Here is a 26,866-nt window from a genome sequence, read left to right as displayed (position 1 = left end):
ATTGCAAGAGTGAAGTCCGTGGTCAGAAAACTTGATGAAAGTGGCAAATATTGAACTGTTAGGATAAACTTTATCAGAAAGTATTAGACAGAATACGAGTTCTTTGGGATGTAAAATGGCATTATGGGCAGAAGTAAAAAGGGTCTCAGAGTTAAACACACTTGGGAAATGCTGGGTTTAAGAAGGTAAACTGTTTAGATACTGTAGGATTTATCTGTGGCATCAGGGTGTGAACATATGTGCTCTGATTCTGCAGGAAAGGAACATACTATGCAGTATTAACCAAACTTACTTGATCATTAAACCATTTTTTAAAAGACGACATGTGTTCCATGTAATGTACTTTGTGTAAAGGGCATGCTGACACTTTTTCATGTAAAATGTGGAAAAAACGCTCCAATCAATCACATATGGAAAAAAAATGACTTTAATACCACACCTCGTTTTAATTGTCTGTGGTAAGTATATCCATCATATCAGTGGCTCTGGGGCACACAGACTGTAATTGTAAAAATATTACATATACATGGAGGGTGTGTGGAGACCTGCAGAGAGGAGAGGAGAGCAGAGGAGAAGAGGCTCCAGATCCTTTACACACAGGAAGATTTATACCTGTGATTATTTATGATGCTCATTATTGATTAGGTCATCCTAACATACTAAAGTTTTTCATTTGGGGGCAGGAGGCACACTGAGGAGAAGCTTATATGAAAGGAAAGTCAATGTGAAAATGGCTCTCCCCCCAGGCATTCAGCACTTTGCACAGGCACCAAAAATAAGTGTGCAAAAGGAAATTTCATAACTATGAGCTATGGACCCTCATAACTCCCCTGGATATGCATATTCTTTGAAAAACAGACTTAATGGAAGTGTGCTGCCGTGGCTTACAGGAAACTTTCAGAAGGAAAACTACCGAAGGTAATTAGGAAATTGAGAATTGTTGGGAGGTGGGGAGGAATGGGATTAGGCTGTCACGGCAGATTAATGTGCCCCCGTATTTCACTTCTGGGACCTGGCCGAAAGCGACAAGATGGGTTTTCATTCCCAAGAAATGAGTATAAGAGATTATGCTAGAAATGAATAGAGGAAGTCTCCTAGGAGAATATACTACAAAGCTGCTTGGTACTGATATTTAATCATCAGGGGCAGCTGTAATAGGGAGGGCAATGAGTGGGAAACACTGTCCCTGGAGAAAACAGGAGAGAGGTGTTAACAGCAGTTTCAAAGCACCATGGGATCGCTGCCCTCTCTACCTATTGATCATGCACTGCACGCACTCCAATACTTTAAAATTAAGAGTAAAATATGAAAATGCGAAGGTTCACTTATCAGAAAGGCTAAGAGAATAAATCACACTGTGCTGTGACTAAAATCACAACTTTTTATTGTAGAGGCATTTTGCATTTTATATAGTAATTTGTCCCTTGCTAAATGTCTCCTGTTTCTTTATAGCCTTACATATGAAAAAAAAAAAGGTAGCATATGCTTTGTCACATAATAATTGGTGCATTTAAATCCCATTTCCAAATCACTTAAAAGGCTGGAATTAGATGGTGAATACTTTAAGGAAAGGGACTATTTGTTACGCTTCTTTATTTCCCCCACAATGCCTCACACAGTACCTCGCATCTAGAAAGCACTCAATTGATGGGGAATAAGTAAGGAAATAAGGATATAGGTTTCTTCTGAGGGATTTTCCTAAACAATGGCAAACTTGCTGAGTAAATCTTATCCTAATCAGTAAAATGGTAGTTCCTTCACCATGATGTCAAAGGGTCTCTTTTCAGCATTTATTGAGGAAAAGTTTAACTGAGGTGGAATGGTGGTGGCATCTGGTATTCTAAGCTCAAATGAGACTCTGTAAGGGAGGGGCAGGGCTGATGGAGGTGCCATGGGCTGGTAAACAGTGTAAAAGGCCAACCATTGTGAGGAAACAGCTCAGACCATCTTAGAACACAGAGTTTTGATCATGTGGTGTAAGGATGCAAAAAGTTTTTTTGAATTCTAGTATCAGAGATATCATAGCTATCTCATATGTATGAAAACTGTTCAATATCACCCAAATCACTTGAGATTTGGGGGCCTCAGTTTCCAATTTTAAAAAATTAAGCCATATGAAAAAAAATTTTGAAAATTAAGGAATATGACTACCAAGATCTAGTTGAGTTCTACAATTTCTACAGCTCCACGCCTTGATTTTCTGGATGTCAAAATGCATCTTAGTTTTCCAGAGCTCACATATATCACAAGCCAGCCAACAAACTGGAAGTTCAAAAGCCTAAAATACATACCACAAAGTCATGAAAGAAGGTGGAATAAAGTGGTTAAAAAGCGGCCTTGGAGTCAGATAGCCCAGGTCCAAACACTACTCTGCCACCCTCTGGATGGGTGAATTTGGGCAAGTCACTTACTGTCCTGAGGCCTAGTTCCCTCTGTAAGATGGAGACAAATAGCTACAGGGATATTAGTCGAGCACCTGAGAAATAACTGCAATTCTTCTCATTGTCTCAGGGACCACTCACAGCAAAGAATGGAAATGAATTAGAACCACTTTCACTAAAAACAAAAAATGTTGATTAAATGCAACCGGGACCTCTGAGCAAGCCCCACTGTCACAAACATGACTGGATTTCCTGGAAGTAGGAGCAGACATGGAAAACCAGGGATCTCTGTCTTCCTCTAGAATTGTACAATGTCTTCTCTGCTCCTCTCTGAATACTGACTTTCTTCTCTCTGCAGATTTGCTCTCTTGCTTCTCTTATCCACTCGGGATTTGTTCATCACTGGTTTCCCCAAATGCAGCCTCAGTGTCCAGGCCTAAATGGACCTGCAGCTTGGACCTCAACAGCTAACTGAGTCGATATCATGGTAATCCAGGACCAGACTCCTGGGAGATAAGATATGATTAGCTGGGTGTGGATTCAGTGTGTAGTCTTGGTCCAACGAGGTCAACTAGCAAGAAAGCCTGGCTCTCCTGGTGTGATACGCAGGCTCTCTCCAGGGTGGAGGCTGCTGTTATTTGAATACATACATTGCGCACTTGACTCTTTTTAAAAGAACCTACAAGGTGCTCACCATTGCTTTATAGACACAATTCTTTATGTGTAAGTGGCAGAACGGTAGGGTGCTCCAGGAAGTCACAGTGACGATGATGCCATTGGCCTGAGAGAGGGGCATCCTAAAACACTCACAGTAACAAAACGCAGGCCAGAAACTCAAACACAAGGAACTGTCAGACCCTATAATCAAAGCGTATACAGTTTACACTTCAGCAGGCCCCAGGGACGCTACTGTCATTAGTACAACATCAAACCAACGTATGTAAAAACTGTGTTTTATAATAATCCGTGAAAGATTGCACTTGTTTAAGAAGTCAGGAAACTTTACTGAAAAGCAATATTAAAATAGTTAAAACCTCATCCATTCATGCATTTATCACTCATTCACTCAGCAAACATTCCTTGTGGGTTTATCATGCTCTTGGTGCTTGTACACATCATAGGTACTGAAGAAGAAGGGGAGACACATCCATTAATCAGCAACTAATGTGGTGTGAGATGTGCAATTCTGAAACATAGCCAGGGCATGATGTGGGCACAGAAGACTGACGCAGTGAAGGTCATCAGGGATAGAATCTGGGGAGTGGGGGCTGGAGCTTTCGGAGGAGGCTGGGGGAAAGAAGAGGAAGGGCATTCTGGGCTGTGGAAACAGCAGACTGGGAGGAGAGAAAAGGGAACTAGCTAGATCCCATTGAACACTTTAAGTAGCCCTTTGTGTCTGAACCTAGATGCATAGGTCGGGGCGGGGTGGCAGGTGTGAGTGCTGCGCTGGAGAAATGGGCAAGAGCCTGACTGAGAAGGGCATTACGGGCTAAACTAAGGAATTGGAACATTATCCTGAGAGTCACAAGAGGCCAGTGAACGTCTTTTAAGTAGGGGAGCAATCCTATGAGATTTGTGAATTAAATAGAATATTCTGGAGCACCACGATGGGGAAGACTGGAGGAGGAGAGTTGGGCTATTGGTTGTAGGAATCCTGAAGGGAGGCAGAGAAGCAGCAGTGACAATAAGGATGCAGAGGTGTCAACTCTGAGGGAATCTGAGTGACTTGTGGACTTCTGGTGGTGCCATATTGGGAGGGGAATAAGAGGAAAAGGACTGGTGTAGAGAGAAAGACTGGGGTTGTGGTGACGATGGGACTTCAGATAGGAGGAGCTCCTCAAGCAGCTGGAAGAAGTGTTTGGAGATTAGCCAAAAATTAGGGTCCATAGGTATGGGTTTGGGGCCGATCAGCAGGTGGTCCAGCATGAAAGGTTAAGCAGAGCAGAAGAAGAGGAGAGAACGTGTGCAGTGAAGGAGGAGCAAGCTGAGAAGAAAGGCTGGAAAGGTGGATGAAGGTGTCGCTCTCCCAGACGAAGGAAGAAAGGGAGCTCTTTGGCGGAGAGCATCACAAACAGTGTGATGGCAAGAAGGATCAAGAAAGGACCGGAAGCGTGTCCTATGGCTTTGGGAAAAGGGGCCTTTGGTGGCGTTACTGAGGGCTGCTCCCCTGGCGGGCAGACCTGGAAGCTGTGTGGGAGGGAAGTGAAGACAAGGAACAGCCAAGTTTCCAAGAAGACTGGCTGGAAAGGAAAGAAGAGAAAGGGAGCAGAAGCTCGAGCGAGAAGCAGGGATGGAAGTGGGTTTTTCAAGACGGGGAGAACTGTTCATATTAATAGGATGGGAGATACAGGGCAGAGAGAGGAAGATGGATGGAGCAAGGTCCTGGAGGAGGGAGGGAGGAAGGGACGAGGAGGGACAGCCTTTTCACAGAGATAGGAGGGAAGGAGGAAAGGATGGGGCCAGACAGATAAGTTCGTTCGTGGCAGGGGAGGAAATTGAGGGAGTTCTCGATTGATGGCCTCAATTTTCTCAGTGGAGGGGGAGGCAAGGTGATCTGCTGAGTGGCATTGGGGGAGGTGGTAGAATAGAAGGTGGTTTAGGAGGAGGAACGTTTGGTTTCTATAACTGCTGATCAGAATGGGGGATGGAGCTGGCTAGGGGCCCAAAGAGGCTGGTGGGGAGTTCTGAGCCCCTAGCCGAGTTGGGAGAGTACCTATTCGGTATGCCTCAGGCTCACAGCTGTGACACTTTCTCCCAAAGCCTTTAAAAGTCTGGACAGAAGAGCAAGAAGCTGAATTGTTAGACTGAGCCAGGGCTGAGTTTTTGCAGAGTGGCTGTCACAGAAAGGTAAGGGGGTCTGGAAATTACAGGACATGGCAAAGAGCAGGTGGAAGCGATGGGCTTCTGTATTCAGGATGGATAGAGGTCACAAAGTCGATATTCACCTGCTAGATCAGGAGCGAGTGAAAGGGCCCAGGGCTCCAAGGCCTTAGTATGTGGGTGTTACAGGGGGGAAAACAAGTGGTGAGCTGAAAGGTCCCTATTGACACACTGTGGGCCGCTGGGGTTTCAGATCATAGAGGAAGACCTGCTCCCGGGGCTTGGAAACTGGTCACCTGAAAGCTAATCTTACCTCTTCGTTGAAGATTCCTTAGTCTCTCCATCCCCAAATGTTTTTCCCTCGAGCCTCTGGAGTCCCCTATCATGTTGTTTGCAGACAGGTAGTAAAAAGCACGTTAAACTGGAACCTGAATACAAGAGCCAGGAGACCTGGGTTGGGTTTTATTTCCAGCACCGGTGAGTTCTGCGGCCTTGGCGCCAGTGGAGCCGCCAAGCAGTGGCCTCCTGGACCTGTCCTGCTTGCTCGGGGACAGACCGCTCTGTCCACGCCCAGTGTGTGCACCTCCACCTCCCCTGTGTTGGTGGGGCTGCTTGGCTTGTTCCCACCTTTCTGTGGGATGAGGCTTGGCAGGGACAGAGACCCTCTTCCTCCTCCAACATCACTCCATTTCACTGCAGTTTATACAATACCCGACATCAAAAGAACCTGGAAGAAATTCTACTGGGGAAGGAGGAGATCTTTTGTTTCATAAAATTTCCACTTTCATTTTAATAGTCTCAAAACCAGACTTCCAGGGTAGCAAATCCAAGAAACCTTATGATCCCATGAAGGCAAACATTCTGGGAGGAAAAAAAAAAATAGGCCCTTTAAAAATCTGCGCTTTGTTATCCGACTGAGGTCAACAGAGACAGACCAAATCAACAAGCATGACATGAAGGGCAAATTTGCAATTAAAAGAGGAATAAGGAATTATAAAGATGGATGAGCCCCGTGACACCCGCGCCCAGGCCTGCGTGGCCTTGGCCTCAGATGCCAGAAATTAATGCTTTACTCTTTAGCGCGCGCGTCACCTTTGGCTCTGAACAGAAAGGCAAATGCGTTAAAATAACAACAATTAGAACACTTACTTAGCTTGGAAGGCATTGTTGGTTCCCCTGTGGTCGAGGTCATGACACAGGCATCCCACAATCACCGCTAAAATTTCCACCTCGGTCAGAATCTCTTGAAACCCGGCGGTCTGGGAAGATGGGAGAATGGCCACAGTCACTGCTCGCGGCAGGGAGGAAGGCCGAGGCTCGTCTGCTGAGCAACCATCAGCTCTGTTGTCATACCCACATCATTTAAGGGAATGATTAACTGCCACCCCTTCGACTAGTGAGTTGGGTGGTCGGTTGCACAGCCCAGGGTCCCCGCGGTGATGAATTAGCCGGCATGGTGGCCCGCCCTGGCTGGCACACCAGGACAGAGTTCAGACTATTTCGTTCCCTTTTTAGAGAAGAAGCTGCGCTGTCTAGATACGGTGACAGTCTGGCAAAGGCCTGGAGCAAAATGTGTTTTGTGATTTGACATTTCAAAATGATGAGCATCTAGGGTTAGGGAGAGAGAGGGGGCTGTGAGTTTAGAACTGAGTGATGTAGCCACCAGATGCCATTTAAATGAAAGTAGGCAAGAGAAAATGCCTTTAAAAATATGTGTGTGTGTATGTGTGTGTATCTATTAGAAAAAGCAACTCAGAAGTACTCAAATTGTTACATGATAATATTCTAGAAGTTATCTTATAAATACCTTAATTCACATTAGCTTGGAGGACAGGTGAAATTTCAGATAAGCAGGGCCTGTCTTGAAAGCTAGAATTTGGCAGAGGGTCAGGTGATCCAGACGTCGGATCAGGTGGAGGACCCATTACATGCAGCTCTTTCCGACCCTCGGGCAGCTTGCTTGTGAAATGCATAGGTGTGGTGTGACGTCTTTGGGGAGCAGGGTGGTGTAATTTCACAACCAGGAGCAGCCGTGCTTCTCTGATTCCTGCTGGCCCTTCATTGGTTTAGAAGAGAAAGGGAACTTACAGAAAGGCAGGGCTATGCATTTCCTTGATCTAAGGCCTTTCTGCCTCCTCCTCTTCAACTTGCAAGCCTCCCCGTTCAGTACTTATTAAAATCTTTATCAGAGGGCAGGAGAAGGGGAAGGGTAGAGTTCAAACTGCTTCCGTTTCCATCTGCGTTTTTTTCTCCACATCTAGGATCACCAGCTAATATCTGTAAGACAGTTCTCTTATAGCAAAGAACACTTTGTTTTTTAGTTAATTATGTTTTTATTGTGGAAATAACTGAATAATAAAGTTTCTGTGTTGACAACTTTATTTTAAAAGATTTCTACATTAGAAATACATACAATTTCATCTGCATAGCAAATAGGAATGTTTATAAACTATCTGGGCAGGATAAAGTAGTCCATAATCTAAGCTGTGTGTGTCCTTCATTTTAAAATTCAGAGCTGGCTATTGGTTTTAAGTTAATTTTATTTTATTGAAGGCATTACTTCCAATAGTTTTTAAAAATTCAATTGTAGTTAGAAACTTAGAACCAAAACCAATAGTCCCTCATCCTTCCCCTATCCTGATTCCCAAAGGCAAGCACTTTCCATTTTCTTTTTTTGGTCTAGTTTGGTAGGTATTTTCCTCCATATTACTGTATAGTAGGTGCACATCATTAGCCCTTGGTAATTCAGGGGTTTCCCATGTGACTATAGTCCTTCCTAAGAGAACCATAACCATTTAACATACTTCTACATCTTTGGCTGCAAAGAATGTAATTAATATGATTTCAGTATTGACCATTTGGAGATGTCTGTGTGTAAAGTTGTCTCTTGTGTTATTGCAAAAGGATATTTGCTGTGGCTAGTGCATTTTTTTTGGCAGAATTCAGTTAACCTTTGCCCTGCTTCATTTTGTTCTCCAAGGCCAAACTTGCCTGTTACTCCAGGTATATTTTGACTTCCTACTTTTGCATAAACAAAGAAAAGCAGAGACGAAGGTCCATATACTCAAGGCAATAGTCTTCCCAGTGGTCACATACGGTTGTGAGAGCTGGACTGTAAAGAATGCAGAACACCAAAGAATTGATGCCTTCAAACTGTGGTGCTGGAGAAGACTCCTGAAAGTACCTTGGACAGCAAGGAGATGAAGCTAGTCAGCCTTAAGGGAGATCAACCCTGAATATTCACTGGAAGGACTGACACTGAAGCTGAAGCTCCAGTATTTTGGTCATCTGATGTGAACAGACGACTCACTGGAAAAGTCCCTGATGCTGGGAAAGATTGAGGGCAGGAGAATAGGGTGTGAGAGGATGAGATGGCTGGATGGCATCACCTATGCAATGAACATGAACTTGTCAAACTCCAGGAGACAGTGAGGGACAGGGAGGCTTGGCGTGCTACAGTCCATGGGGTCGCAAAGAGTCAGATACGACTGCGTGACTGAACAACAACAACTTACTTCTCATAACAGGTAGGAACTATTATTACCTGCCAGTTAAGGTGAGGAAACTGAGGCACAAAGAAACTTAAGTGCCCTGGGTCTCAGAAAGTCCTACCTGATGGCCAATCTCTAAATATTACTCACTCAGTATCCAATGACTATATCCTTTGTTATGTAGATGTTTAGCTTTCTGGAGTCAAGATTTCTTTTAACATCTAAGTCGACTTACATCCTACACAACTCTCTGAACAGTCGCACCTTTGACAGGTCCCTTCCTGTCCTGGGGTTCCCTGCTTTGGCCCAGTGCTGACATTTGGCCAGGATTCTCGTGTCTGCTGCCAGCGTCCCCCTGCTGCCGGCGTCCCCCTCCTGGGGTTGGCTTCCTGTCTTCTGCATTCCACATCTCTCTCTTTCCTTGTTTCCTCTCTCAGTTTGTGGGAACACATCTGCCGGTATCTTCATGAGAAAGGATGTTAATACTTCTTTAACACGGAGAAAGTTGATTTTTTTTAAGGCTTTGTACAACTGAAATGTCTTTAATCTATTCTGCTACTCAATTATTGGCTTGCCTAACAATTCTAGGTTGCAACATTTTCACTCAGAATTTTGAAGGACTGCTCTATTCTTTCCTAACTTCCAAAGTTGCCTTAGCGAAGCATAAATCATTCTTGTTCCTAATCCTTTGAATGATACTTGATTCTCTCTCTTTTAGAATCTTCTCTCTATGCCTGGGGTTTGCCAATTTCACAAAAATGTTCTTTGGTTTGGGACTTTTCCTCATCATTGCTTGGTAAACCTTTTCAATGTGAAGGCTCATTTTCTTCAGTACAATATTCTTGTCATCTTTTTTTTCCCCTTAATAATTTCGACTTCATTATTTTTTCTGTCCTGTTTGAATGGCACTCCGATTGGTTTGACATTGGACTTCTTATATTCGTTTCCTTATTTTCCATTTCTTCTTTCCCATTGCTCATGCTGACTTTTCTCCTCTTACTTTCTAGGAGTAAGATTCTTTTAAATTTACTAGCATTTTCCTGCCTGCTGCTCCTTTTCTAACAGCATACTATTTTTCTTACATGGATGCATTACGGTCTCTTCTCTTTTGAAGATATTGATTATAACTGCTTTGAAATTCTCTTCTGTTCCCTGAATTGCCTATTTTTTCTGAACTCCTTATCTCTGTGGTGGTTTCCTCAAATGCCTGCTATCCCTGGTCATCCACTTACGCATGGGAGTCCACGTTCACCACACACCCATGCATGGAGATGGTGTCTACACATGGCTGATCTCATCACTGCTGAGCACATGGCCAGGTGGTCCTGCTGTAGACCCCCACATGCCAGTGTAGAGACTCTGAACACTTCTTCTGGATTTTCCAGTCTCTTGCTCAGAAGGAGCATAAATACAGGTGCTGGAATTCTGAGAAAAGGGTATGTAGCTTCTCACCCTCGAGATGGAGACTTTCACTTCATTCTCTTACTTTCAAGGTGCGTCTCACCTAACTTTTCTTTTACTGGTGTTCCCAAGTCTGGGGCTCAGTTTCTCTGGCAAATACTCTGGCTTCTTGCATAGACAAGGGGAGAGTGGTTCTTGGACTACGGGGAGAGGGGATAGAAATACGGGGGCTCAGTGTTTTCCTCATCCCTCACTCCCATGCACCCCATTTCTGTGGCAGCTGATCCTTCTAGTTCCTGAGCTTTGACCGCCTCTAGGAGAGCATGGTTCTCACGGGCACCCCTTCCTCTCCTCTCTCATCCTGAAGGATTTGGGTTGGACCTTCCCTCTCTTTGTTAATCTACAAATCATCCTCCTCCGATGAAAACAGTGGGATTTGTGTCCATTTCTCACTCTCCTTGTTATCTGGGGGGTGTTTTTTGAAAGGGATGCAAGTGTCTTTCTCTGTCATCTTGAAACTCTAAGACAGTTTCACTGGGTTTGGATCTTGCTGCTGCTGCTGCTGCTGCTGCTAAGTCGCTTCAGTCGTGTTCGACTCTGTGCGACCCCATAGACGGCAGCCCACCAGGCTCCCCCTGTCCCTGGGATTCTCCAGGCAAGAACACTGGAGTGGGTTGCCATTAAAGCAAATCCTGAAAGTCTATCAAGCATGTAATACTTATACTGTATTCTGGAAATCAGTGCTGTAAACACAATGAAGATGTGCTGAAATTTAGAGAGATTGTTGCCTGTGAAAATGCTGCTGTTTAGAACAAGCTGATGAACTGGAACAGTAAGAATAGAGACGGGATAATGTCAACATAAGATAATTCAACTAGAACTTTAATTAGAAGATAAAACCGAATGCCATGTAATAGACTCAAGTTCAAAATCCGGAATCATTTTTAAGCCATCAGTTATCACCCACTGTGTACTCTGTGGAATATACTTTAAGGTCTTATACAGCCGACGACCCCGCCCCCTTCTTGGAAATTCAGTGTCTAGCTCTTAGACTATTTGTGTCATGGATATTTTTGAGAATTTAAAATGGACCTTCTTCCCAGAAATTATTCTATAACTTCATGGTGTTCACAGGCCATGGAGCCCACCTCTGGATCCTCCCAATAAAGAATCCCTGAAGTACAGCGCAGTCACACGCAGCATATTTACCTCTCTTGGCTGTGATACCTGAGTTACTGAAGCAGTACCTATCTCTTGACTGTGATTTAACGCTGCCTGGTAAATGGTTTCTGAGGGTCGTCAGCCCTGAGATGTGCCCACCTGCCACTGAGTGTCCATTGCCCCTCCCCCACCCCATCCATCTTCTTTCTAGTCCTATCCATTCTGACCTACACTTGACACACACTGGGGAGAAAAAGTCAGCTGCCTGCTGAAGACAATGTACTTTCAAAACAGAACACAGTGGCAGCAGGAAGTACATTTTAATGTGTTTCTCCTATGCTTAATTCTATTTTTATTTTCAAATAAAATGATATGTTTGTTGCTACTGATCCAGTAACTAACTACCCATTATCCAATAATGAGTTTTGTTGACCATTATTTTACTCTACCCTCTCACCCGTATTCCCTCATGGCCCATATCAGAAATGTAAAGCAGAGAATATCATATATCTAAGTAAAAAGATCGGAGAAGGCAATGGCACCCCACTCCAGTACTCTTGCCTGGAAAATCCCATGGATGGAGGAGCCTGGAAGGCTGCAGTCCATGGGGTCGCTGAGGGTCGGACACGACTGAGCGACTTCACTTTCGCTTTTCACTTTCATGCACTGGAGAAGGAAATGGCAACCCACTCCAGTGTTCTTGCCTGGAGAATCGCAGGGACGGGGGAGCCTGGTGGGCTGCGGTCCATGGGGTTGCACAGAGTCAGACACGACTGAAGTGACTTAGCAGTAGCAGCAAGTAAAAAGATAACTGAGGCATACAGAGCTAGCTTCCATGTCACCCTCTCCAGAAAAGCCTGTCACGACCCTCTGAGCAGGTCTCCTGGAACAGTCCTCTGCTGGGTTAGACGCATGCTGGGGTAACCCTGCCCCCAACCACTCGAGCATATAGTGTAACAGTCCTCTGCTGGGTTAGATGCATGCTGGGGTAACCCTGCCCCCAACCACTCGAGTATATAGTGTAACAGTCCTCTGCTGGGTTAGACGCATGCTGGGGTAACCCTGCCCCCAACCACTCGAGCATATAATCACTGGGACTCTCAAGGACCCAAACAGTAAGACTGAGTTGAAGTGTTTCTTAAACTAGCCAGTGATTTCCTACCATTCTGTCAACATAGAATTCAAACCGGTGAGGCTATGCTGCCATGGCAAAGCTGATCCTGTGTGGAGTCAGAGGAACATGATGGGCAGAGGGAAACTGACAGTTGCTTTTTGACTCTGTGGGGCTTCACGGGTGGCTCAGTGGTGAAGAGTCTGCCTGCAATGCAGGAGACCCGGGTTTGATCCTTGGGTCAGGAGGACCCCCTGGAGAAGGGAATGACAACCCAGTCCAGTATTCTTGCCTGGAGAATTTCATGGACAAAAGAGCCTAGTGGGCTGCAGTTTGTGGGGTCACAAAGAGTCAGACACGACTGAGCGACTAACACCTGTGGCTCTGTAGAATCCAGAAGTATAAAAAACGACGGCCATAATAACATTAGGTGGTGCTATAGAGGCTTCTTCACTCATCTGACAAAAATGTTCAGTTCTTAGTGGGTTTCCTAGTGGTTCAGATGGTAAAGAATCCACCTGCAATGCAGGAGACCTGGGTTTGATCCTTGGATCAGGAAGATCCCCTGGAGAAGGGAATGGCTACCTACTGCAGTATTCTTGTCTGGAGAATTCTCCATGGAAACAGGAGCCTGGTGGGCCACAGTCCATGGGGTCGCAGAGTCAGACACGACTGAGCAACCAACCCTAGTGTGTGTTAAGTAATTGATCTATCTGAGAAAAGAGGCTTGGGATAATACTGACAACAGCTATCACTTCTATAGCATTTAGTATGTGCCAGGCACTGTTCTAAACCCTCAGCTACTTTAACCCATCTAATCCTTACAAGTCTAATCTTTACAAGAATTCTCTGAAGGAGAAGCTGTTCTGATCTCTCCCATTTAACAGAAGAAGATGTCGAAGCAACAGACGACACTGCTGCAATGAAACGGAGACAGGGTTAGACTTCAGGCCACCTGACTCCCGAGTCTGTGTCCTGCCTGTGCAACCCAGCCACAAAGGTGAGAGTGTATGTGCAGCTGTACAGCTTTCAAAGACCTCTGTAATAGCAGAACGATGGCAGGATATTCAGGAATCACTTGGAGGGTGCTTTAGTCCACCACGAGGGTTATTCTTTATCGTCTGTTTCTGGCCACAGCACGCAGCTTGGGGGGGGGGGGTGTCTCAGGTCCCCAGTCAGGGACTGAATGTGAGCCAAAGGCAGTGAAAGCCCAGAATCCTAATCCCTAGGTCACCAGGGAACTTTCAACAATGGATGTTTATTCTTGAATCGTAAGAGGTTAATAGTGCAGAGCCACAGGACATCTTGAGCCAAACATAGCTCTGGTGCATCAAGATGTGGCTAATAATATACAGTGATTTTAAATGAGGTTTAGAAAGAAAAGAAAGAGACAATGGTTTGTGTACAACCACCCAACTTTACAAAATGTCTTAATGCATTCATAGAAAAAGACTGTCAGGATGTACCTCAAAATGTTACTAGTAGTGGGATCAGAGGTGACTTTAGATTTTTTCCTTTGTGCTGCAAGTTTCCTTAAAGAACGTTTATTCACTAGAATATATATACATTGTGTATGTGTAGGGCTTCCCTGATAGCTCAGTTGGTAAAGAATCTGCCTGCAGCGCAGCAGACCCCGGCTCTATTCCTGGGTCAGGAAGACCCACTAGAGAAGTGATAGGCTACCCACTCCAAAATCTGTACATGTAAATCCTTTTTTATTTTAGAAATAAGCCCATGTCTCATCAACCTGTCCTAGCTTGGAATAAAATCGTGACATCCTAAAAAGTGTCCATTCATTCATTCACTGAGCAAATGTTGATTCAGCAGGTACTCCTTTGCAGGCTAGAATAGAGCCCTGAAGAAGACAGGCCTGTCTGGCCCTTGTCGTGTGTATAGTCTGGTCGTGCCTGCGCCCACCAGAACAATGCCCCTTTTCTAGTGAGAAGCTATTCATATCACAATGCCGGTGGCAGTCTGTGGAAGAAAGCGATGGAGAAAGTGGCTGGCCGCTCCTGCTTTGTTTCCGGAGATGGTGCATCGTGGTCTGCAGGACCCTTGTCACCTGTGCGGCCACAGCGCGGGAATCTGAGAAGGTGATGCCAGAATTCTGCCTTCGTGTTTCTTCTTGAACTCGGCTGTGAGAGGTACTGAATGATGAGAAAGTTCCCAGGTTCATCCTGTTGATTCTGAGATCTGGCAGGTGATGGACCAAGAGGGAGGGAATCCAGTGATGTACTGGAAATTCCTGATAGTCCCAGAAGGTCCTCGGCTCAACTGCTCCTCCGTGGATGCTGGTGATAGGCACTGCCACAGAGCCATCAGCACACTGGCTGAGGCTGAGAGAGAAAGCGATGGGCTTCTGTAGAATCTTTCTTCTCTTCATCTTTCTTTCTTCTGAATAAGAAGAGCAAAGAGGGCCACTCAGACCATTCCGAGGCGTTCTGAAGAACGTGCATTCTCAAGGAAGTGCCTCCTCTAGAAGACTCTGCATGCCATATCCCTAATTGTGTCATCATGTCTCAACTGATCTAAACATGACTTCATACCCCAGGAGTGATGTGAGCTTGAGGCTGAAAGGCAGCATTTAATTTCTGGTATTTCTTAATTTCTGGTGTGCAGTGGAGAAGGAAATGGCAACCCACTCCAGTGTTCTTGCCTGGAGAATCCCAGGGATGGCAGAGTCTGGTGGGCTGCCGTCTATGGGGTTGGACAGAGTCGGACACGACTGAAGTGACTTAGCAGCAGCGGCAGCAGTGTTGCAGGGGCCCTGTCTGGGGCCTTTGTTTGGTACATAATTAAAATCAAATTTACTGTAGCCAAAGAGTGCTCGTTTCATTGAGGGTTTCATTGTAAATGCCACATACAGAGTGCTCACGTCTTCCAAAGAACACCCCAGACTGCAATGCTGACGGCTGGCCCAGCTGTGCTAGGTCATCTGTCACATGCGGTGTCTGTCCGTGAAACTTAGATCTCCTAACCAAGGATGGAAGGTTCTGTGAGAATGGTGCCTCAGTCACCCTCCCAGTTCAGCTCACATCCCAGCTGAGTGGATCAGAATAATAAAAGAATTGTTAAGGCACATGTTTGGGCTTCACAGGCATTTGCAGCCAAGCCAGCATGCTTCTTTTTGGGACTCTATTTTCTGCTTCAAGATGGAATGGCCACCTTTCAATGTAAGGGCTTAACCTGCCTGCCAATACAAGAGATGTGGGTTTGATCCCTGTGTTGCAAAGATCCCCTAGATGAGGAAATGGCAACCCATTCCAGTATTCTTGCCTGGAGAATTCTGTGGACCGAGGAGTCTGGGAGTCCATGTGGTTGCAAAGAGTCGGACATGTGCACACACATGCGTGTATAACGTGTAAATCCTGGGGGCAGGTTGATGGATACCAACCTGTTCAATTTGCTCCAAAGCATTGGTTTTAAGCAGAGGACTTTCTCAAGCTTTCAGACGGAAGTAGATTTCACTTGCTTACCAGGAGTGCTTATGAATGAATTTATACCTGATGCCGTATCCTATCTTCTTTTTAAAATAGATCCTGTCTTTGCCAACAAGAGACAGTGGGGGATGAAAGCTCAGAGGGAGCGTAATAGGTATTCACAACGCAATCTTCCATTGAGTGGGGGAAAAAGCCTTACTTGAGAGCTTCCCTGGTGGCTCAGTGGTAAAGAATTCACCTGCCAATCCAGGAGACTTGGGTTCAATCCCTGGAATATCCCACATGCTATGCAACAACTAAGCCCAGGCACCGCAGTTACTGAGCCTGTACTCTGGAGCCTAGGAGCTGCAGCTACGGAAGCCCGCGTGCCCTAGGACCCATGTTCTGCCACACAAGACAAGCCACTGCAAGGAGAAGCCCGTGCACCACAACCAGAGAGGAGACCCCGGTCGCCACAACTGGAGAAAAGCCTGCACAGCGAGGAAGCCCCAGCACAGCCGAAACGTAAATACATTGTTAAAAAAGAAAGCCTGCTAGGTAAGCGGCTGCACCTAGGTTTAGATCTAGACTGCATCGAAATCTAGATCTGGATTGCTGTTTACAGTAATGTTTGTCTGCCAGTAATTGGATCTGCCAGGCTGAAGAAACGGCACTTCAGTCCTATTTTGAGGTCCAGAAACCAGAACCTTTCCAGTTGTTAGGGGACCACCAACCAACACCATGTTTACACGGCTCCTCTACCAAAGCATGTGATACAACACAAACCAGTTGTAGTTTGTCTAGTTTCCATGGGAGGATAGCTTGGGTTTACTTGGGAGGATAGCTTGGGGGTTTTTGTTTTTGTTTTTTATTGGAGTATAGTTTATTTACAATCTTGTGTTAGTTTCAGGTGTACAAGGCATGGGACAGTTTTGATCAGATTTGCTTCTCTTCGTTTTCAAGATGAATGTCGTCAAATTTTGATTAAACACTGATTTAAGTCTGCAATGATCCTTTGCTTGTCAAGTTCAGAGTTGGGAAGACCTTACAGTCTACACTTAAGTACTTTTACAACCAGAAGCTTCTTGAAGGCACTTATCAAATTGCAAAATCTAAGTCATGTTTTGGACACAACTTCTCTCTGAATCTCAAATAATATAGCAAATGCTTACTCATGTAAGACTCAAAATGGCCAGGTACCCCACGGACTATACAGTCCATGGAATTCTCCAAGCCAGAATATTGGAGTGGGTAGCCTTTCCCTTCTCCAGGGGATCTTCCCAACCCACGGATCGAACCCAGGTCTCCCCCATTACAGGTGAATTCTTTACCAGCTGAGCCACAAGGGAAGCCCAAGAATACTGGAATGGGTAGCCTATCCCTTCTCCAGGGATCTTCCCGAACCAAGAATCAAACCGGGGTCTCCTGCATTGCAGGCAGATTCTTTACCAACTGAGCTATCAGGGAAGCCTCTCAAAACTGGTACAAGCATATATGTTTGAGTAAATGTTTGTTGCATGAATTTAAAAAATGAATTGACTTTAATAATTTTAGTTAGTTTTAACTACCTCCTTGACTTAACTTTAACCTACTTGTTACCCTAATTTAAAAAAAGTATCTATTTTGTAAAGTTAAAAACATATGAAAAATAGAATACTGTATTGAATACCCAAGTACTCGTTACCTAACGTTAGCAGGAAGCCACGTTCTGCTGCCTTCATTCATTTATCCCTTCACATGGTCTGTTTGTTTGCCAGACTATTTCAAAGCAAACCTCTGGCATCTGTCAATACTCTTCATTTCATTCTCAGGAAGTCATGATGTGGTCAAATAAAAATCAGTCAATGTATCTCTGCTCTCATATTTCGATAAAATGTGTGAAAACAAATACAAATGGTAAAAAGAAAAATGGTAAAAAAGAGTAAATATCTAATAAGCCTTTAAAAGTTGAATTTTTACTTCAATTTAGGAAATACAAAAGCAAAGCTACATGTATGCATATAGCAAGCATACTGTAATTCAAAAAAAGACAAAAGGAAAAACATATTATATGTTCAACGTTTTTTTTGCTTTCAGTACTAAGAATATGCTTTATTATTTTTTGAGGATAAAGACGGCCTGCTTTTCTGTGTTTAGAAATATAGTTTATATTTTATGATAAACTGCCAGTGAATTGAATAGAACATGGGGTGTGTGAGCACAGAGAGTGAAGATCACCTGGTGAACATCAATTGTGCAGAGAGACAGTCCTCTTCACATGCCACAAAGAAGCCAGGCTGATGAATTTTGAGAATATGAAACCTCTTCAAAACTTACCCAAAATTTTCACTAGTCATCACTGAGCTAAACTTGAACATGAGACTAGTGAAAAAAATTAAAACTTTATGAAGTCCCCAGCTTGACACCCTTAGGTGCCAGGTTTCATTCAGCCTCAAGAAAGTGCCACTACTGAGTCATAAGCTGTGGAAAATAGAGGCTGTGATAAATGGCCATCGCTCTGCTGCCGGGTCTCCCTGACCTGCAGGATTTGGCTGGAGTCATAAAATACAGAGCGACAGATTAAGCAGTTTACCAACACCATAAAAATCTCAGGAATAAATTCACTTTAATAAAAAATCCTATATTGTAACCAGGCAACCGCAGCCCTGAAACCACACACATTTCCTTACAAGCCTGTGTCCATAGGCAAGAGCTTGCACTTCCCCCCAAATGCCAGCATGATTATGTTCATACACTTTTACAATTTACATGTCCTAAGAAAAATACTCAGCTCTGGCTGATGGTGCGGGAGAATTTATTTTCACTGGAAAGGGAATGACCCATAACTCATGAATGGCAGCGCTTAAAGTGAGTTATGGAGGTTACTCTCCTGTCTGAGGAAGTGGATTGGATTATCCTTCTGCCCAATTGTATGTTTGATTATTAGCACACCAGTTTCTTAATTATGTGCTGCTTTGCCTTTGTCCTTTTGTAAAACAAATGTGGATAAAGGGAGTGTCAGCTAGAAGCATGGAGTGCCTCACTGCAGCTCTGAGAGGTGGCCAGAGAGAATAAAAATAGAAACCTTCTTAAATGACTAAAAGCCAGAAGTCTTAAATGTAATTTAGACACAGTATTCAAATTGATTAGCTCGCTAGTTAATTTACAGCACCCAGTGCTGATATTCTGCAAAAACATAAAAGAATCACTCCTTTCCTCAATTAAAAACGTGCTTTCTTTGAAGTTACACCAGAAATCAAGGTCTACCTACATGACAAAGAATTGGCTTTTCTAATATGCAGATTTTATTAGGACAATGTTGCCATTAATTTTCAAGTAAATATAACTAGTTATTACTTATATTGATAAGGAAATGCAATGTAAAAATGATGTTTGATGATTACAAATGTAATTATTGTTTGTTACTTTGTTGTTGGTTACAGAATAAAACCATAGATCTCTTTGTACCTTACAACATTACAATCGACAAAGAAATTAGATTTCCATTGAGATTAGTAGCCTTGTTATAGAGCAAAAACATTTTATTTGAAAATTCAACTAGTCCTGTCCTTCTTTGGGTTCAGGGGGAAAGGAATTCTAACTGTGTTTCTAAGATCTCCTTGCAGAAGAAATTGTCTACCTCAAAAATCAAGGACTTCCCTGAAAACGGCAGATAGAGGACAGCACATTATCCTCAAGCTAGTGAACAGGATGGATTTTTCTTCCTAAACGTCCCTTCTGCTCTCTAGTTTGAATTATCAGTAAAACGACTTGGCTTATCTCTGAAAATAACCTTGTTGACAATCCAAATACGGACTTAAACGCGCTACCTCCACATTTAAGATTTAAGAAGCCCCCGTAAATGTCAGGAGGTTGTCAGTGTGTTTGCTGCGATACTTGGTTATTATTAGTGTTTAACTGCCTTTCCCCACCAGCACCAAGCCACCAGCACCGCCATCAATTTTAATGTGATCATGTGCTCGTCTCTTTTCATATCCAGTGAATTCTGCAAGATCATAATATTCTATATGAACCCTAGCTGAACCTTAGTGTGATAGGAAGAAAGAACAAGATTTCTAGCAATGATAGTTGTTCATCATTTTATAGTTTTTTGAAAAAACTGGACACTGAGCAGCATAGTTCCCTGAATAATATTACCCTAAACTAAATCCACTCATTCAATGAATCTTTATTGAGCCCTACAGGATACAGGGCATGCCCCAAAGTGCTAATGAGTACATTTATGGGATAGTAAAGAATACTGACTCTTAAAGAAACCTTTTTTTTCCCCCTGGAAAATCTGTCAGAGCTCATACATCATTTATAAAACCTTAAAACGTCTCTGCAACCTTGGCATCACCACGTGCCTTTTTATTTTCCAGAATACAAACAAAAGCATGGTCGGTTCCTTTATGTGGTCTACACTGTACATATAAGAAATGCGCTTATTATCTTTCATTATGTATGTGCTTGATGGAATATTTATTCTACAAGCTTCTATAAATAAAGAGAATTTGTATAATTACTCTTGATCTATCTGCAGGGTTTTATTCCCTGTTTTAACTGCAAATAGTAACTGGCACTCCATACTGCATTTATCTGAGGAATTAAAAATATTTGGTAATTTTTAACTACCTAAATTTCTCTTTAGAAGCAAAGAATAAGACTGATACATTTTCATTTTAATATTTGGAATTCTACCCCAGAGGCTTGTAATAAATTAATAAGTCATTAGCAGGGTTCCCAGTGAACTAAATTTCCACCATTATACATCAAATTGCCTATTTGACGATGCAGTTTGTTCCTTTTCTTTTTAATTTCTAAAGAAACAAGACCTTTTTGTTACTTAGACATGAGCTTGAATACTTCTGCAAAACACAATTCTGAATGAAGCTATTTTCTGGACTTGAAATGATTATAAAGGTTAGGAAGCTGATTCTTACATATAATTTGCTTGCTCTGTTGTACTCTGTGTCACGGTTTGCTCACCAGTGACACACAAATAGGCATCTTCCCATTCCTAGAGACAATGGGCTTGGAAAAACACACACCCACAGAAAGACACAAGGAGAGGGCCGTACTATTTGTACTTAATAGCTCTGCAGGCAAGGAGACAGCCCTAATACAGGTCTGTCCTGATAGGAGGGTTCTTTTCAGACACACTGTCCTTGCTGATGGTTCTTTTAAGAAAAGAGTGTGGGGTGCGTGCCTCAGTATTTCTTGTCTTAGAAGAAAAGAAACGTCTTCAGGGAATGTTGCCAAGATCAACACCATCCGCCCCATTTCTTTCCAGGCAACTGGTTGGGAAACTTTGCCTTGGAGCGCCATCTAGAGGAAAATTCAGCGCACATGCGTCGTGCTCTCTCACCTTTGTAACTCCAGCTGAATGAATCCAGGGGTTAATTATAACTTTTCTTTCATATGAATAGAGAATTTTAGTTCTAATTCAACACGTGGAAGTGGAATATAAGATGACTAGAATGGAAATAAAATCACTGACGAGAGCAAAACAGTGAAACAGTATTCAGGAGTACCTGAAGCCTGAAGCCTTAGAGGCCACTCAAGGAAATAAGCAGGTTATCATTTTGCCTACTTTGGCTACCAAGGTCGTATTTCAGAAGTTAGAATTGATGAGTGAATTACGCTCACTTTTTTTTTTTTTTTGCCCCGATCAAGTAATCTCTGTTATCTCAATATTTACTTTCTTAGTGAAAAAATTCTGATTAACCAGTCTGACTATGGTCAAGTTGGAGAGGAGAATACTTGTGTTACGGACAAAGTTGACATTTTCAACCTACGGTAACCCTTAGTTCAGAAACATTTAATGAACAGAAAATAATATCTTTTCCAAATGTGGCTATTCTATTCAGTGTAAAAGAGAAAAAAATAACATTCACCAAGGTATTCTTTCCAAAGTCATGCATTTATTTTTCAACCTCTAGCCCCTTCTCCCCCTGACCAAGAGAATTTTAAGAGTAAATTCTTCTCTTTTTGAGCTAGCATTAATACAAAAACAAAACCCAGACTTTCTCAAACAGTGATACTCTTCAAGTTTGCTGAGCAGACTTGCAAAAACAACTCTACCTTTGAAATATTTAGGCAGAACAAGTATCTCCATGGTGGTAACATTCTGAGAGCTCTGCCTGCTTGTTTCTTGAAAAGGATCAAGATTGTCCATATTGTGGAAAAATTTACTAAAGAAAACTGGGTATGAATTCCCTTTTCTCCTAAATGTCCACTTGACCACGCAGTTCTTACCAGTTTCCTCTATCCCAGCTCTTTCAGTTCAGTTCAGTTGCTCAGTCGTGTCCGACTTTTTGTAACCCCATGGACTGCAGCATGCCAGGCTTCCCTGTCCATCACCAACTCCCGGAGTTTACTCAAACCCATGTCCATCGAGTCAGTGATGTCATCCAACCATCTCATTCTCTGTCATCCCTTTTCCTCCTGCCCTCAATCTTTCCCAGCATCAGGGTCTTTTCCAATGAGTCAGTTCTTCCCATCAGGTGGCCAAAGTATTGGAGTTTCAGCTTCAGCATCAGTCCTTCCAATGAATATTCAGGACTGATCTCCTTTAGGATGGACTATGTTAAGGCTTATTGTAAAATCTGTTTCTGTTGATGACATCTTTAATCGCTCACTGAACAAGTTTCCTGCTTGGAGAAGGGAATGGCTACCCACTCCATAGACAGAGGAGCTTGTTGGACTACAATCCATGGGGCTGCAAAGAGTTGGACAAGACAAGCGACTAACACTTCACATAATTCAGTCCTTCAATGAACAAGGTTCCTGCTTACTTATTTTGGTGATTCACCATAAATCCATAGGTTTTCCAAAATAATAGGTTAATAACTTCTTTATTGGATGTCCTCTGAGAGCCATATACATGAACTCTGGACACAAAAAATTATTGTCTATGAGATCTGATTTGGAAAAGTAAAATGAGAGGGTTTTTTTTTTTTCCACGAAACATTGGTTCTTAAACATTTAAGGGTCTTGCTCAAAGCTTCTTCCTTCCTCATTTGACTGGCTGCCTGCTTTCATGGTGTATGTTACAGTGGGATGTCCAGTTTTTCCAGATTGTTTTTCTTGCTCCTTAAGCAGTTGTGGACACCCTTCTCCCCACCCCCTCCCAACCCCTGCAAAAAAACAAGTCCTTGAGTGTAAAAGTGAAGACATTTTGGTCCCATCTTCTCATGCTATATGTGTATTTCAGTTCAAATCAATCCAACACAAATTTGCTGAAAGCTTACCAAGTACAGGATTGAGTACAGGGTGCTGGTGACATGCTCAATAGATAGATGTTGAGCAAATAAATGAAGGTTATTGCAAGAACAAGAAATGACTTCTTTAGCCTCAAGCTGCTTACTTTACAGGAGAATGAGAGATCTTTAACTTCAGATACACAGCAGAAAGAAAGATGTGTTGTACAAGACACAGTGCAGAGAAATAAGTAATTTTTGACGATTACTGATGATTATTGAAATTATTGATGATTATGGAAAAGGAGACTTCATGCGAAAACCAGCATTAGATCAATGCATTTTAAAGAATGAGCAAAATTTTAGTAGGCAGGGAAGAGCGCAGAGTACTTCATGAGGAAGGAGCAGAAATCCTCCTTCACGTGGACCAAAGGAAAATGTTTGTCATTGGGCGTTCCCTCTTTCGGGTTTAAATTTTAATCTGGGTGCAAAGGTGTAAGGCGTTTAGATTTACGTTATGAGAATCTTAAACTCATCTTCTCTTTTTCTGTGTGGCAGGTATGCTTACATACACGCATATGGATACACATGTATGTATATATCACCTTGAGGCTAAAGAAACCAATATATTTAAGCCAGAAACCATTTTAATTGATAATTGCTTGACAGTGTAAGTAGAAATAAGACCAAATGAGCCTTATTTTTCGCCAGAAAATGGAGATGAAGAGAGGATTCTGTTTTAGTTTTTGCCACAAACATTTGCTTTTAGATTAAATTCCAAGGCTTACCTCTGGCCAGCTGCCCCAGCTGTTTCTATAAAACAGACTGGCCACCTTCACTTTGTTACAGCGCCTGGAGCAGAGCTTTGAAGCCTGGTGTGCCCTAAACCCTGAGAACACACACTCCTACTCCTTCCTTCCCACGGCCTCCCTGGACCTTCTCCAGATAAGCATCTCTCAGGATTCCCATGTCCCTGTGGGTAACGTTCACACATCCCTTCTTTGGCTTTCCACCAGCCTGTGAGATCTTATCCAGCAGATCTCTTTGTTTAGTCATTCATCCCCATATTCTCTGCAAAAAAGGTGGCTTTGAAAACCCAAGCATTTCTTTTGTTTATAAATAACCAGTTTCCCAAGATAAAACATTAAAAAGAGACTCAAGCAATCATTCAAAGACTACACCTGCTCCAAGGTGTCAGTGATTTTACAGCCTTAAAGCTCAGAGGTCGTTGTGAAATACACACTCCCGTCACCAGGGTAGGTAAGTTCCAACGTAAAGTTAATCACAGGGCAGCTTGACTGAGAAATGGGAATGTGAAGAGGAAGCCAGTAGGTCCTCACAAGTGACAGATGACTTTCCACTGTCACCGAACACACTTACAGTCAACATCGCAAACATCAGCTGGCACACGTTGAAGGCGTGTCTCCAGTTGTGGTACAGAACCATTCGGTAATTCTTCCTTACTGTCAGAAGCCACCTACACAGTGTCTGAAATGGGAAGGGAAAGTTTACATCAGGCAGTTCCATGTGTCTGCAGTGGGCCATGATCAAAATGATACCTTATGTCTGAGGAACCCTCAACATTGAGGTCCTTCCACAAACATTTCACACGATTCCCACAGTAATCCCACTAGGTATGCAGGGAAAGCATGATCATCCCCGATGAATATTTGGGAAACCCAAGGCTCAAAGTGGCTACCACGTTGTTCTTGGGTGCACTCCTGGGAGCCCCATGACCGAACATCTTACCTCATAGTCGATCTTAAATTTCTGTACCATCCCCAGCTCCATGAACATCCGAAGAGCAGCCGTGATCATGGCGTCAACGTCGAGAGAAAAGTCATCAAAGTGTATGTCGTCAATGGCAAGTTCTGACACCAGGGGGATGTTGGCTGCCTACAAAAGCACAAGATATAAGTCAAGCCAAGTTCACCAGCTTTTCCAAGCCCTTCATCCTGCTCTCCTCTCCTGCTTATCAGACATGCCACATAAATCAGACCTGACCTTCACTTACACTCTGATACAGCTAAACTCTGAGCTAGAAATGTCTTTTGTTTCTGAACTGCTAATGCCCCAAGCAAATGAGGAGGAGGGGAGGGGAGAAGGGAGAGAGAAGCTAATCTGGAGAAAAAAATATACACACTGGATCTGGTCTGCTGAGTTTAGAATACAAAGCTGTCTAGTTTACTGAAACTGCAGTCAGACTGTATATTCAGATGCATATTACGGAGTACTGAATGCAAGAAACATCTGGGCAGCCAGCAGCTGTGAATTTTAATTGCTGCTATTCGGGGGAAGGACAGGGGCCTACAGCACTGCCGTGTTTCTTGCAGCCTTAAATGCTGTCGCTGTGCACTTGCTCTTTGTTACACACGCGTTCTGTATATTCAGAAAGGTGGAAGGGATTAGCAACACATCTCTAGTGCAAAATGTGTTTCTTCATAGGATAGAGATGTTTGGAGGATTAATGAGGGCATGTGTTTCATTGAAGGAATAAATTTGCAATATAGTGTCATTCTATAAAAACCTCACAACGTCGTTATAACACTGGTCGTACAGATTCAGTGTTTTCAAAACACTCCTGTTAGGCAGCTGTCAATCTGTTGCCCTATTCAAATTTAAAGGCAAGAAAAATTCTTTGGGAATATTTTTCTGGTTTCACTGGGTTTACCATATTCTTTGGGCCACACTTGGTAAGGGAATCATTTCTATGTTTTCAGATTATCAGGGACCATTCTGTATTCATAGTCCTAGTCTAGTCACTGGGTGTAAATTATCCAAGGAATAATTTATGCTCTGGAACCACTTAGACTGAGCAATAAAATCCAGTTCTCCTCCCTGTAAGCATCCCAGAAACCACTGAATCAACCCTTCCTCCCCGGCCCTGTTCTCCTCCATAGAAACACACATCTCTAGGCTCAATTCCAAGCACTGGTTATTCACCACAATGTGGAAGAACAATGAACAACTGCAGACAGACTCTCCGCCTGCTATTCTGCTGTTTAATTTTATTAAAAATTAATCAGTGTGGGGGCTTCCCTGGTGGCTCAGAGGTGGAGAGTCTGCCTGCCAGAGCGGGTTCGCTCCCTGGTCCCGGAGGATCCCACATGCTGCGGGGCAACTGAACCCGTGCACCACAGCCACAGCCTGCGCTCAAGGCTCCGGAGCCGCTACTGAGGCCCCTGTGCCCTGCAGCCTGCGCGCTGCAGGGGGCAAGGACACCGTGATGAGAGGCACAGGGCACTGTGGCAGAGAGTGGCCCCGTCTCACTTCCGCTGGAGAAGGCCCCACTCAGTGGCGAGGCCCTGGCGCAGCCATAAATACATTTAAAAAAACTAATCAATTTGGGGCTTCCCTGTGACTCAGTGGGGGAGAGTCTGCCTGCCAATGCAGGAGACACAGGTTGGATCCCTGATCCAGGAGGATCCCACATGCTGTAGAGCAACCAAGTCCCTGAGCCGCAGCTATTGAACCTGCGCTCTAGAGTCTGGGAACCACAGCTACTGAAGCATATACACCCTCGAGTCCATGCTCTGCAATAAGATAAGCCGCTGCAACGAGAAGCCTGCACTCGACTAGGGAAAGCCTTCGCACAGCAAGGAAGACCCAGTATAGCCAAAAATGAATACATAAATACAGTTTAAAAGTAGTAGTTAAAAAAAACTAGTCGGCTTATCTTTCAGTGAATCACTTTACTATGGTAACACATTTGTAGAATCTAACTCCTTAGAATGAAAAAGGTAAGGTTTGTGAAATTCCAACACAGTGGTGATGGAAACGGTCTCTGTGTGGAGGTGTCCTTATTGGGAGTTCCTGGACTCATGCTAAACACTTTATTATCTTGTTTTTTGTTGTGTTTTTCTTTTGAAATAATTTAAAATCAAAGTTATACATGCCTATA

General features: G+C 43.4%; 1 protein-coding gene across 1 annotated transcript in view; it reads right to left on the bottom strand.

The window, feature by feature from the left end:
* Positions 1–26,866, bottom strand: part of PDE11A (phosphodiesterase 11A) — a 425,952-nt gene that overhangs the window by 69,422 nt on the left and 329,664 nt on the right. Inside the window, exons 11-13 of the mRNA XM_068968072.1 lie at positions 24,715–24,861; positions 24,346–24,453; positions 6,351–6,460 (exon numbers count right to left, since the gene is read on the bottom strand). Coding sequence (XP_068824173.1) covers positions 6,351–6,460; positions 24,346–24,453; positions 24,715–24,861 — 365 coding nt within the window. The remainder of the gene's footprint in view (positions 1–6,350; positions 6,461–24,345; positions 24,454–24,714; positions 24,862–26,866) is intronic.

The sequence above is a fragment of the Capricornis sumatraensis genome, chromosome 3, assembly GCF_032405125.1.
Source record: "Capricornis sumatraensis isolate serow.1 chromosome 3, serow.2, whole genome shotgun sequence".
Lineage (NCBI taxonomy): Eukaryota > Metazoa > Chordata > Mammalia > Artiodactyla > Bovidae > Capricornis > Capricornis sumatraensis.
The sequence above is the reverse complement of the archived record's forward strand: the minus strand, read 5'-3'. Positions and strand labels throughout refer to the sequence as shown.